Source organism: Cavenderia fasciculata (assembly GCF_000203815.1).
Source record: "Cavenderia fasciculata unplaced genomic scaffold Scf_Dfasci-G-b-285a01.f1-5, whole genome shotgun sequence".
NCBI classification, from domain to species: domain Eukaryota; phylum Evosea; class Eumycetozoa; order Acytosteliales; family Cavenderiaceae; genus Cavenderia; species Cavenderia fasciculata.
Genome location: NW_004457708.1, coordinates 527,808 through 541,198, shown reverse-complemented (window position 1 = coordinate 541,198; position 13,391 = coordinate 527,808). Strand labels below are relative to the sequence as shown.

Here is a 13,391-nt window from a genome sequence, read left to right as displayed (position 1 = left end):
TGTCTCTCTTATTCTTTTTTTTTTTTCTAAAAGTAATTTTTCCATCTATATAGATTTCTAATAACACTCATTATTATTTATTTATTTATTTTTGGATTTTAATTAATTAATCATCCAACTATCCCATACTACTATCCATTTTGCTTGCTTGCTTGAAATCCTCGTTATAATCTATTATCATTACAATTTTATAACCCATAGACTAGAACTATTTGGATTGAACCCTTACATTACAATTGTTGTTCAAACCATACCATACCATACCTCACATAAATTAAATTAAATTTAAATTCTATTTTAAAAGACAGAATAATAATAATAATATGACTGTATGTAATAATAAATATAAGAATAAAAATTCAATATAATATAACAATCACCAGAGATAGAGATAGATACAGGTTCATCATCATTTAAAACCCACACCCACCCACCCACCACCTCCATCCTAAGATTTAAAATTATCTTCTCTCTCTCTACATCTACATAGTGTTTGTGTGTTGTTTTTATCTCTCTCTCTCTCTCATTACAATGACACACAATTGTGTGTGTGTGTGTGTGTGTTAATTCTACAACAATTACAATGACAATGATTATCTTTTTTTTTAATTCTTTGATCAACTTGCATGAATTCATAGTTGGTTTATATTGTTAACAATAACGTGGTATCGAAACTTAACTTATCGGTTTATAGGTTTCGTGTGTTTCATTTCATCCCTATCGCCATCATCGTCGTGTTCACCGCTTTTGCTTTGCACCTTTCGAATCTTGTCGACACCATTGTTGGTTTTGTGTTTTTTTGTTTTCAGATACCTCCTGCTTTTGTAGGGCGAAACGATGGTGATGAAAATTGAACGGGTAGACACATGGATGGGATAAGGAGGTGCGCAAAGCAGCTGATTTATTATTTCTTTTTTTTTTGTTTTTCCTCCTTCATGAACAGATTTTTTTTAAAACAAAAAACTAGCAAATTATCAATCGATTATCTCTTCACGCTTTTTGTTTTTTGTATTAATTGTTTGTTGTATTGTTGTCCGTCTGTCCGTCCGTCTTCTCTCTCAACAAACAAACAAACTCCCCCTTCCACATTATATATCTTGTAATAATCATTGCACAATAACAGCAACAACACATAGCTAAACAGTGTGTGACAATATATAATCTATCTATCTATCGGTCGACTGAGACATATAGACATATAGACATAGAGACATAGGAGAGACATTGTTGTTGCAACAATATAAATATAATACAGTATTTTAACATAACCCTCTCATTACCTATTATTATTATTACTATTATTACTTTATTTATTATTATTTATTCTTAAAATTATTATAGCACAGTACCAAGATTAGTCAAAAGTATTTGTGTAGTAGCGGCAGCAATAACATTAATACAAAAAAGAAGGCAACAGAACTCGCTTCAACACTATCAGCCAAATCGAAAGAATCAATGGATAAATTGGAACAAGACCCAGGATTGATGTCCTATGCCGACTTGCATGGTGAATGGGAAACTAGAGAAATCAGCATCTTTGGTGCTGTCAAGAGTTTCATTTCACAATTGGGTATTGGTCAAGAACTTACAAAGTATGATCGATCCATCCAACTTGTAGCCCTTTTTCAAATTCTTACTCTACTCTTTTTTATTAATTTTTATAGGGTAAGCATGCCTTCAATGTTTTTGATGCCATACTCCATTTTGGAGCTTGCTGGAGCAAGATATCTTAAATACTTTCACCTTTTATCTGCTGTTTCTAGCGAACCAGATCAAGCTAGAAGAATGGCAATTGTAATCCAATACTTTTTGGCTTGTATTCGTGATGGAAATGTATGAAAACAAACAAACAAACAAACAAACAATAATAATAATAATAATATTATTATTGGATTCCTATTTATTTATATATATATATATATTAACATTTATTTATTTGTTTATTATAGTTCCAAAGAAAACCATATAATGCATTGTTGGGAGAAACACATAACTGTTTTATTAGATATCCATCGGCTGAAGAAGATGGAAAGACTAGTACTGCACGATTCATTGCTGAACAAGTTACTCATCATCCACCATTAACAGCATTCCATATTGAAACAAGCGAAGGTTTAACCATGGATGTATGTAGATCTACGATACGATACGATACTTTACAAAACAAATTTTATATTTCTATAATAACTAATCAAACCAATCGATTGTTTTGTTTTGTTCTAAATATATATTAGTGCAATGTTCAATTCTCTGCTAAATTTCACATGAACTCTGTATCAATTGTAACATCGGGTGATATTATTATAAAGGTACCAATGAGAGAATCAGATGGAGAGCCTGCACACGAGGAGGTATATGTTATCGATAAGGGTCTTCCAGACGCCATTGTAAAGAATGTTATCTTTGGTACACGTTCAATCAACTGGACCGACTCTGTCGAAATCATGTGTCAAACCACAAACACCTCTGCCACTCTCCACTTTGACAAGAACGAGTTTGTCAAGGGCGATATTTACGAATACAACGAAGAAAAGAATGAGGAGGAACACCATGCCACCCTAAGTGGTTATCTCAACAGTACCGTCAACATTGAATATTTTGATACTCCTGCTTCTTCTGAAAAATCTGTAAGTCAAAACAAACAATATAAATGTTTGTTGGTATACTAACTATTATTATTTGATTGTTTGTGTTTTGTAGAAAAAGAAGAGTAAAAAGAAATCAAAGTCAAAGAAACAATTTGGTCCAACAGATACAGTTTTATTCGAGTCTGAAAAGTTACAACCAAATCATACATTATATCCTAAACAAACTGATCCAATCAATTCACTCAACGTTTGGAAAGAGGTTACCAAGCACATTGTAGCCAACGATATGGCCTCTTCCGATGTCGTCAAGAAAGAGATTGAAGACGAACAAAGAAAGCGTCTCCGCGCAACCAAAGAAGAGGAAAAGAAGGAAAGAGTATATTTCAAATTCGACGAAGAACAAGAACGTTGGGTTTTCAAGGGTTTCCCAACTCCAAACTAAATATAGTTATGAACCCAAACATTTTTATATATATATATATGTTTTCTTTCTTTTTTCTTCTTCTATACGATAAAGTAATCCCTTTCCATCATTCACTCATCCCTCTCAAGTAATAATAAGAATATTATACACTTTTTAATATATATATATATAAATATTTACAGTCAGCCAAACAAACAAACAAACAAAACACATTTACATAGATTTCCAAAAAAAAAAAACAAAAACAAAAACAAAAACAAAAGAATATATAGGTAAATATGTTATGTACAACAACGACAACAACAACAACACACAATAATAATTATATAATTATAATATTTTAAATCCTCCCCTCCCTCCCCCCCTCCAAATTAATAACAAACAAACAAACAAATAATAATAATAATTTTGCGCAAACAACAACAATAATCAATGTTATAATAATCAAATAGATTAGGATAGAACCCAAGAAATAACAATAAATTTCCTACCTACCTACCTGCCTACCTACTTGCTTGTGGTACTCTTTTTAAAAACTAACAAACAAACAAACAAACAAACAAAATGAGAGTTTCTGGAAAACTTTTATTATCTTGTTTCCAATTGATAAATTGATATCTATACTCTTTCTTTCCTAAAGAGTATATATTACCAGTGAAATGAAATATAATAGAATATAATAACTCGTTATTTGTTATTGTTGTTGCTTGAACAACACCTGGAATTCCTAAATAATCGAAAATCATGTTTAAAAAATAAATATTGAAAAAAATGAATAATAAAGGTAAAAAGGTAAATTCACCCTGGGCTGGTTCATTCATTTAATCAATCAATCTTTCAATATAAAAGGAGAAAGGGAGACGAAGAGAGAGAGAGAGAGAGATAAGATACTAGTATATTTGTATTTAGTAGTCGTAATAGTAATAGTACAAACATTAGCTATACTATTAGAATTATAACAACATAGAAAGATATCTTTTATCAAAATCAACAATACAACAATACAACAACTCTTTATCTACACTATCGATAAATCATCACAGACATACAGATAGATAGATACATTCTTATATTATAACAATTCATAGTAGTTGATAAAGAGAGAGAGACATAGTAGTAGAAAAGATTCTTTTCCTTCTTCTTTTTCTTTTAGAAACCTAGTTTCTATCTATCTATATATATACACTCTTTTTTTTAAAAATGACAGAGAATATTACATTGGGAGGAGGAAGTGGTAGTACAATGTTTCCAAATCAAATAGTGACAGGTGCAGCCAACCCAAACCCCAATACATTTGCATGCACTCATTTCAATGATGATACCTACTTTGCATACTCTTCGTCGAGAAATGTATATGTACTCAAAGGTGGTTCACTCAGAGTCATTCAAGTACTAACAGGACACAAAACAGATGTCACTTCAATCGCATGGCTAAATTATCATTCAAAGTTACTCACTGCCAGTTCAACAGAGATTTTTGTTTATGATATTGTCAAAAATCCTCAACAACCAGTTCAACCTTCATCATCATCATCATCTGAGACAAACAAAGATAATGTATGTATAAAAATCAAGCAAGAATGATTAGATTGTTGTTGTATATATTAATGTATTTTATTTGTTTGTTTGTTTTAGAAACTTGAATGGGAAAGAATTATGGTAATACCAAATCCATTTGAAATCAATACAATGTGTTGGTTAAATTCGAATTCATTTGTGGTTGGAGGAGAGTATTTGGCACTTTGGAAGTTGGATTTTGATCAGATACACAAGCAATATGCATTGACTAAACAACAGATGCAAAAGGAACAAGATAACCCACAGAGTGCTGCTGCTGCCAGTCTGGGACTGCACACGAGCTCGACCGCGATGTTGGGATCGGCATCGTCGTATCAGATTAGCAACAAGGCCAACATTGAAAGAATGGGTCTGCGTGAACAAAAGATATTTAGAAAGCAGGCGACCATTGTGTGGAGAAGCGAGTGTTCGCAGCCAGTACATCACATCTCGTGTTCACCCGATGGATCGTTGTTTGCAACGGCTGGAAAGTGCGATCGAATGTTAAAGGTGTGGTACAAGCAGCCCAAAGTAGCACAGACACCCGATCAAGACGACAGCAACGCTTCCACCACCTCTACAACATCGGCTGCAACGTCGACCAAAACAAAGGGTTACTTTAAAGACCATTTCAATCAACTCACGAGCAAAGAACCAAAATTCAAATTCACAACACAAAAACAACAGGAAAAGGATGACGAGTTTAACCAGAACCTCGCCAAACAACAACAACAACAGAAACTTAGGGCACAGCAAAAACAGAAGCGTTTCGAGTATGAATCCTACGGGTTCATCTATCTACCACATCCACGTGCCATTTCTTGGATCTCGTGGAGAATGAGAGATTCTTCACACCACAACATACTCTTGACCAACTGTAAAGACGGTGTCGTTCGTCTTTGGCAACAATCACTCCAATCGAATCGTCTTCAATTCAATGTATCTAATATTATTCATGCTGGAACTGAATCGGTTGATTGGATCAATTGTTATTCCCCTTTATTTTTACAACAACATCATATTTATCAACAACAACAACAGCAACAATCAGGTTCATCTTCATCATCTTCATCTCAACCACAATCATCAACTTCATCTCAACCATCAACTTCATCAAAACAAACTACTACTGCTACTACTACTGATGGATTAGAAATTAGACCAGATTTATTGACAAACTTAAAGAATCCTATTTTATTAAGATTAAAAGAAGGACATTTAACTAGAAGTAAATCAATAGTTGATTGGATTTTAGGTGTAAAGCAAGATGGTACACTGATCATGTGGAAGTTAAAGACTGATGATTCAACGTCGAGACAGACATCATCCATATCGATATGGATCAATTCACCACAGATTCTATCACCACAAGAGGTGGGTCCCAATAGAATCATTGCCCTTTATCAACCACTCTCTATCAGTGACAACACACCAACATCGATCACCATTTGTGTAAATTCCTTTAATGGTGCCATTTCATGTCGCAAATTCTACATTCAAAACCAAAACCAAACACAAATATCAAATACTTCACCACCAAGTCGTTGTTATGGTCACAAGAGTTCCATTCGTTCAATCAACGTTTCACCAGCTTCCCATTATCTCTCTACAGTCGATCGTCAAAATAATATCATTCTTTGGCAAACTACCGATGGTACCAAAATTCAAGCTCCCTATTATCTAGTCGACATTGGATCTATTGGTACAAGTCATTCAATTACTTGGTCGTCTGAAAATAATTTTTGTTTTTCTGCAAACAAAGATGGTATGAGAAAAAAAAAAAAAGAAACAAAAAAGTATTTATTTTATTTATTTTAATTTTTTTTTTTAGGAATATTGGTTTATCATATTGATCCACATGATAATAATAAACCATTAAAGTTACCAATTGGAATTATCGATCAATCATGTATACAAAACTCTGATCATGAAGAGTTTTATGAAGAGATACATGTGGTTGATTGTCAACCCCAACTATACAGAGGTATCAGCGGAAAGAAAAATGCACCAAACTTTTCATTTTTCATTATTGGTATAAACAACTATGGTGATAAACTAACGATTTGGGGTGTTACCGTTGACTATAACCAAAATGGTCCACAAACAACCGTTTCAACATCTTCAACCACCTCTAATTCACCATTTTCACTTTCCTCTAAATTGTTGGCAACCAAAACCTTTTCAAGTGAACAAAAGATTACTTGTATTTGTCCAACTCCAAAAGGTGTTGCTGATAAAATGTCAACCATTCAATTATTTAAACAACAAGAAAATCAAAATGAAAATGAAAATGAAAAAGAGAATGGTCATGATGATGATAATAGTTCATCAACTTCAACAATCGAGGAATATGAAGATATTCCATCACATCCAATTTGTGTTACTGGTAGTATGGATGGAATTATTACAGTATGGTCATTATCAGCTTTTGATACACCACAAGCTGACAATCAATCGGCAACAGGTGATGATGTCTATGATGAATTATTCAAGGAAAAGGAAGATCATGAGAAATCTGAAGTTAAAAATCAAGACAATGATGACAATGATGACAAAGATCATCATCAAGGACCATATTGGAAGATAACAGAGTTGTGTCATCATGCAGCATACCAACAACCGGTTGAATCAGTATCACCAGCTTACTTTGGAAGATTTGCTAGTACTCCTTCAATGAGTGCATTCCACAACTATGTCATTAATCCAGTCATTCACATTTGGGAACTGGAATCCCATACACCAAAGTTGCAATTGGAGGATACTATCAAGTTTTATAGCGACGAAGAGTTTGAACAACAACAACAGTTGGTGTCTCTCAACATTCCAACCTTTGCAAGTGAAGCCAACTTTTCCTACCAACAATCGTACGATCCGTTTGAACACCAGTCGTCAAACTCTAACTTTTCCATAAAGAGTGGATGTAATTTTAGTTTTGCTACGTTTGCCGACGGTACAGTGTCGCTTGCAACTGGCTTTAAAAACACTATCCGTGTGCTCAGAAAACCAATTGACAGAAGTATCGGATCGTACAATCGTTCATGGATGGAAACACACAGATACAACGATCTATCGTCTCAATGTGTGTCGATAGTGTGGGGCAAGGACAGAGAATTGTTTGTTGCAAGTGGTAACCAAATATTGGTCTTTTCAAAGTGGATGAAACCAACCGAAGCATTCCTTTCAATGTATGAAGGTATCTATCCAAGTATCGATACTGTCTACCACCAACACTCTATCCTCTCGAGACCACTGCCATACTACCATCCAAAGTTGTTGACAGAGTACATGATGGCTGGCAAGTTTGAAAAGGTTGAAAACATTTTAATGTTTATCTCTAGGTTTTTAATCTCTAGATTCCCATTCCTCTTGACTGATCCAAATCCAGTTCAACAACAATCAATCTATGATGATGATGACAGTGACGAAGAAAAGGATTATCATCAACAACCAAAACCATCTTCTTCCTCTTCTACTTCAGCAGCTGATCAAGTTGATCTAAGTAAACCTGTATTTATACCAACTGTAGATATTGAAGATATGTTATTGGATGAAAGCGATAGACCAATAACCGATGATAATGGCATGGACCATGAAACCAACAATGGATTCAAAGATAAAAGACAGGAAGAAGAACAAGAAGAGTTGGTATTGGACAAGTATAATAACAACCTGTCAACATCAAATGACGACTTGTTTAATCATGCAAATCAAGATGAAAAATCATTCACCAAGAAGCAAGCAGCCAAACTCAACGAAATTCTATCAAATGTCAGGTTGGCCGGTCTCAACAGCGCCGAACAGATCCAATTGTTGGCATTGACCGACACGTACGGTCAGATTGGAGAGATGAGAGGAGGGTTGGATGAGAATGGCCAAAGATTCCTATTGAATGTCAAGATTTACCAATTCCTCAAACGTTCAATGAATCCAACAGAACGACCCATCTCACTGAGTGCAGTTGACATTTTATGGGCTCTTCACTCTGAATGTCAAGAAACATTGCTTCAAAACTGTTTCCCAACTGATCCACTCTGGGAAGACTATCGTCAACTTGGTGCAGGTCTTTGGATCAAGAATCCAATCACACTCAAAAACACATTTGAAAAGCTTGCCAAGACCACCTACACTGCCAACAAGGATCCAAGCGAGAGTGCACTCTACTATATTGCACTTGGTAAAAAGGGTGCTCTCGTCGCTCTACACAGAGCACACAAAGAGACCAAACAAGTCGATTTCCTCCTTCAAGATTTTACTCAACAGAAATGGATCAATCTCGCTGCCAAGAGTGCCTATCTACTCCAAAGTAAGCATAGATATGATTTGGCTGCATCCATGTTTTTGCTGGCCGGTGATCTCAAGCAAGCCACCAACCTCATCCTCCAATCCAAGGGTGACTTCCAATTGGCCTATGCGATTAGCAGATTGTATGAGGGTGAGAATGGACCAACCTCGCGTATGATTCTCGAGGAGCATGTTATCCCCCATGCCAAAAAGACCTATGATAGATCGCTGCTCTCTGTATGTCAATGGTTGCTCAAAAACTATGAAGATTCGCTCAAGATTCTTTTGCCTTCGACCGAGATTAATGAAGCTTCGAAAAAGCTAGACTATGACCAAGTACAACACCTGTCTGCTTACAACTCTCCCACCAATACCTCTGGAAACAACTCACCACTTCCAACCATGGGTGGAGGATTTGGTAGAATCCCATCAGTCATTTCTCTTAGCAACTATGCAATGTCATCTTCACCGCTCTTGTCTAGAAATCAACAAACTCAAAAATCGACTACAACCAACTCGATTGCATCACAACTACGTACCTCTGAAATGGGTCCATCGGCACTATACTTTTTCAGATACCTTCGTGCTCACATTCTATTAAAACAATTGCCAGACGACAAGAAACAAGATTATCCATTCCTCAGATCAAGTATCTATTCCTATCTTTATAGTGGTTGTTCTCATCTTGCTCTTGAACATATCAAAGAAATTGAAGCTTCACATCCTTTAATTATTCTACCAAACAAAGAAATTGAAGAGGAAGAAGAGGAAGAAGAAGTCAAAGTGGTTGAAGAAGAAAAGAAACCATCATCATCATCATATGATGATTTGGGTTTAGATTTTGGTGGTTCATCATCTTATTTCAATAGTAGTTCAAAGAATAGTGGATTGGATGATTTGGATTTTGGTGGTTCATCATCTTATTTCAATGCACCAAAGAGTAGTGGATTAGATGATTTAGACTTTGGAGGAGGAGCAAGTAGTACTACTACTTCAAACAATAATAGTAATTACTTTGATATGGGATTAGATTTTGGTACAACAACAACCAAAAAAATAGATGATTTAGGATTAGATTTTGGTGATACCCAGTCCTCTACAAAGAATGATCTAAGATTAACCTCTGAAATTAAAAATGATGGAAAGGAATTCAAAGATGACACCAAAAAGAAAAATACATTGGAAAGAGAAAAGGTTTCAATTTATCCAATTGTTGATTTGGAATTAAAAGCTAAATTGGTTTTACAAGTTTTAGTAAATGTATGTAAAAAAGATCAATAATAATAATCATTATTATTATTTGTTCTAATTCTTTTATTTATTTATTTTTTATTAGAACCTTGTAAACTTTAAAGAATCAAATCAATGGAATGAAAATGTTGAAAGATTTGATGAAATGTTGTATTTAATGACAGATAAATATGAATTGGAAAAGAATATTATCATTGATCGATTAATTGTATTTTGTGCACACAGACAATACTATAAACAAATCATTCATCTCTACAATCTTTTGGGTGCATCCAAAAACTCTGCCAATGATTTTATGGATCAAGCTTGTCATAGTATTCTAAAGTCTATCTATCGTATCGATGACTATCCTCAAACCAAACAACAAACTCAACATCTTTTGAAATTATCAATTGAATTGTATAGTTGTATTCCTGATCTTAAAAATCCTTCACTCATCGTAATGTCAATTTATGTAAGTTACAAAAATGAGAAAACCTTAATACTAGTTTATTAATTTTTCAACCTTTTACATTTAGATGATATTATTTTTGGCAAGTTGGGGTAATTCTAGATTTGATATTCTTTTATCAATTCTTTATCAAGAAACACCGGCTGCTGCACCACCTCAACAACCAAAAAAGAATACTTTTAATAATCTACAATTCAATCCAGTCGTTTCAAATCAACCTCCACCCATTGGAAGTAATGTAGATGTGCTCTTGAAAGCAATTCAACAATTATACAAGTCTGGTGAAGGAAGTACCTTTGTCACCTATCAAGATGAACAACTTCAATCTCATCTTGATAGTGATGAAGAAGATAATGATGAAGATAAATTACTTAAATATCAAAAAAATATTGATGTAAGAGAAAAAGAAAAAGAAATAGAAAGAGAAAGAAAATAGATATCTATTTTTAAACTAATATTTATTATCTTTTTTATTTTATTTTTTTTAGACAATTAATTGTATACAAAAAATATTTGAATTATTTTGTTTAACTAGATTTAGAAAAGTATATGATGCAGTGATTAAAGATTTAACCTATCACCATGTATTTGATTTAATGCATCAAAGATTACATTTCTGGTTGGTATCGATTCAATCCAAGATTCTTTCACCACCTCGAAGCATCTATGACACGTTTTACCGCAAACCAAGAGCACAAGCATCGACCAATCTCTTGGATCTTGTAAAGACATTCCCAGTGTTCCATACACAACAACGTGTCGAATTGTGGCAACACTTTATCAAGGAGAATGATAATATCGATCTCCTTACCAATACCATTCTACCCTCTGAAGACAGCACCTACATGCCATCATCATCGAGAAAGATAAAGTTTGCCGAAGAGGCCATTGAATTGTATAAAGATGGTGATCTCCTTCAATCGTTTTGTGTCGATGCCTCTCCTCCAGAAGGCACAGATATTCAAGTGGTTGCTGTTGCCACTACAAGAGGTATCAGAGAAATCGATCTCAAGCATAGTCCACAACAACAATCACAACATCATCATCAAGACAATCAATCAAGTAGTGATGATTTTGATATTGACAGTGCTGTTGCAACGTCTGGTGAATTCCTTTCACCAACTCAGTCTGGTAGAAAATTACGTATCTCTGCCAAATCAGTTTCATCACTCAACTTTAAGGGTGGTAAACAAAATGTTTTTAAATCTGCTATTTCTTCTTTAGTATGTATATAATATAATATATTTTTGAAAAGTACTTATACTTTATTTTTAATTTTATAGAATGCATCAAAACAAGTAGATCATAATATAATTGTACAATGTTTAGAATCACATCCAAGTTCATCATATTATTTATCAGGTGGTATTGATGGATCAGTATGTTTATGGCAATTTGGTATACCAGAGGCATTGGCAGCTTACCAACTTCCAACTCGTCCAAGAGTGGTAAGATGTAGATTCAATCAGAGTGGTTCAAAGTTTGGTGCATGTGACATGTCTGGTAATTTGATGTTGTGGCAATTTGCAGCTCAAGAAGATACACTTAGACCATTCTATTCGTTGCAAGCTCATTCTAAACAAACTTTGGATTTCACATTTATCAACTCTGGCAGTTTATTGGCTACTGCCGGTATCAGTACCAATAGTAAAAAGGATGTTTGTCTTTGGGATGTATTACTACCTCCACATAAATCTTTGGTTGCAAGTTATACCGATCAAGAAAGTGGTGCCTCTTCCATTTCTTATTCACCAAAACATCAATTATTAGTTGTTGGTGGTAAAAAGGGTTCAATTTGTATGTAAACAAAAAAAAATCAAATCAAATCAAATGACTAATGATTATTTAATTCTTTTATTTTTAGCATATTATGATATTCGTACAAATAAGTTATTGGATAATTTCAAGGGACATACATTAAATACCAAGACATTGGCGATAGACCCATCAGAAGATTTTGTTGCAACTGGTAGCAGCGATGGTAATATCAAGACGTGGTCACTACCATCAATGAATTGTATCTCCACTTTTGAAGATTCACATAGAAAGCAAACATTTGTTCGACCAACAGGTGTTTTCAAGAGTCCAGTTAGCACATATGGTGTCATCCAAGTTAGAATGGCCAATAACCATATTTATTCCTGTGGTGCAGATGGACGTTTAACAAAACGTAAAATTTTATTTAATAAATAAATAAATAAATTAGTAGTAAATAAATAAATAGATAATTTAACAAACCTAGATAAATTGAGTTTTTAGATGAACCAGAGATTACAAATTTGATATCTTTAAGTGTTCTCTCTGGTTGCTATGCATTGAATACTATTTAGATGAAAGAGAATTTGACCACGGAGCCATGTTTGGATCCCTGTTTGGGTTTTGAACAACTGATGGTTTTAAATGCTGTGTTACCATAAATATATTATCAGATAACATTAACCCATTTTCTACTCTTGTTTTGATTACAAATTTCTTGAATCTTTGATAAAAAAAAAAAAGTTTTAATACTTTACTTGATTAATAAGAATACCATACATACTATGTTCATATTCAACTTCTTTCTCCTCTATTGTTGCTCGATGTTGGTTTCATGAGGTGTTGACTGATTCCAATAGGAGGAAAGTACTATTCTTTGTATTCTTTGGTTATGATTTTCACTTTTTTAAAGGACTAGTACTCGTTGAATAGAGTTTTGATTTATTGAAAACAGCCTTGCTCCGAATGAATCTTTAAAGATGTATTAACATACTATAATAATGATTCGTTTTTTTTTTAAAGAGATAATCAAATCATTAGAGAGGATTCGCATGAAAATTTCTTGCTTCCTTGATCCACGAGA

At 33.9% G+C, this 13,391-nt stretch overlaps 2 protein-coding genes across 2 annotated transcripts; both read left to right on the top strand.

The window, feature by feature from the left end:
* Window positions 1-323: 323 nt before the first annotated feature.
* osbG (oxysterol binding family protein) lies at window positions 324-3,030 on the top strand (the record flags this gene model as incomplete). Its single annotated transcript, XM_004366258.1, has 6 exons — window positions 324-329; window positions 1,342-1,592; window positions 1,665-1,833; window positions 1,950-2,126; window positions 2,235-2,627; window positions 2,701-3,030. 6 exons carry the CDS (start codon window positions 324-326, stop codon window positions 3,028-3,030), a joined length of 1,326 nt encoding a protein of 441 aa, XP_004366315.1.
* A 1,182-nt stretch (window positions 3,031-4,212) lies between these two features.
* Window positions 4,213-13,382, top strand: DFA_03904 (WD-40 repeat-containing protein; the record flags this gene model as incomplete). Its single annotated transcript, XM_004366257.1, has 10 exons — window positions 4,213-4,569; window positions 4,648-6,334; window positions 6,401-10,110; window positions 10,187-10,555; window positions 10,620-10,946; window positions 11,041-11,775; window positions 11,836-12,349; window positions 12,417-12,722; window positions 12,883-12,910; window positions 13,331-13,382. The coding sequence occupies 10 exons, from the start codon at window positions 4,213-4,215 to the stop codon at window positions 13,380-13,382; spliced, it is 8,085 nt and encodes a 2,694-aa protein (XP_004366314.1).
* Between the last annotated feature and the right edge of the window lie 9 nt (window positions 13,383-13,391).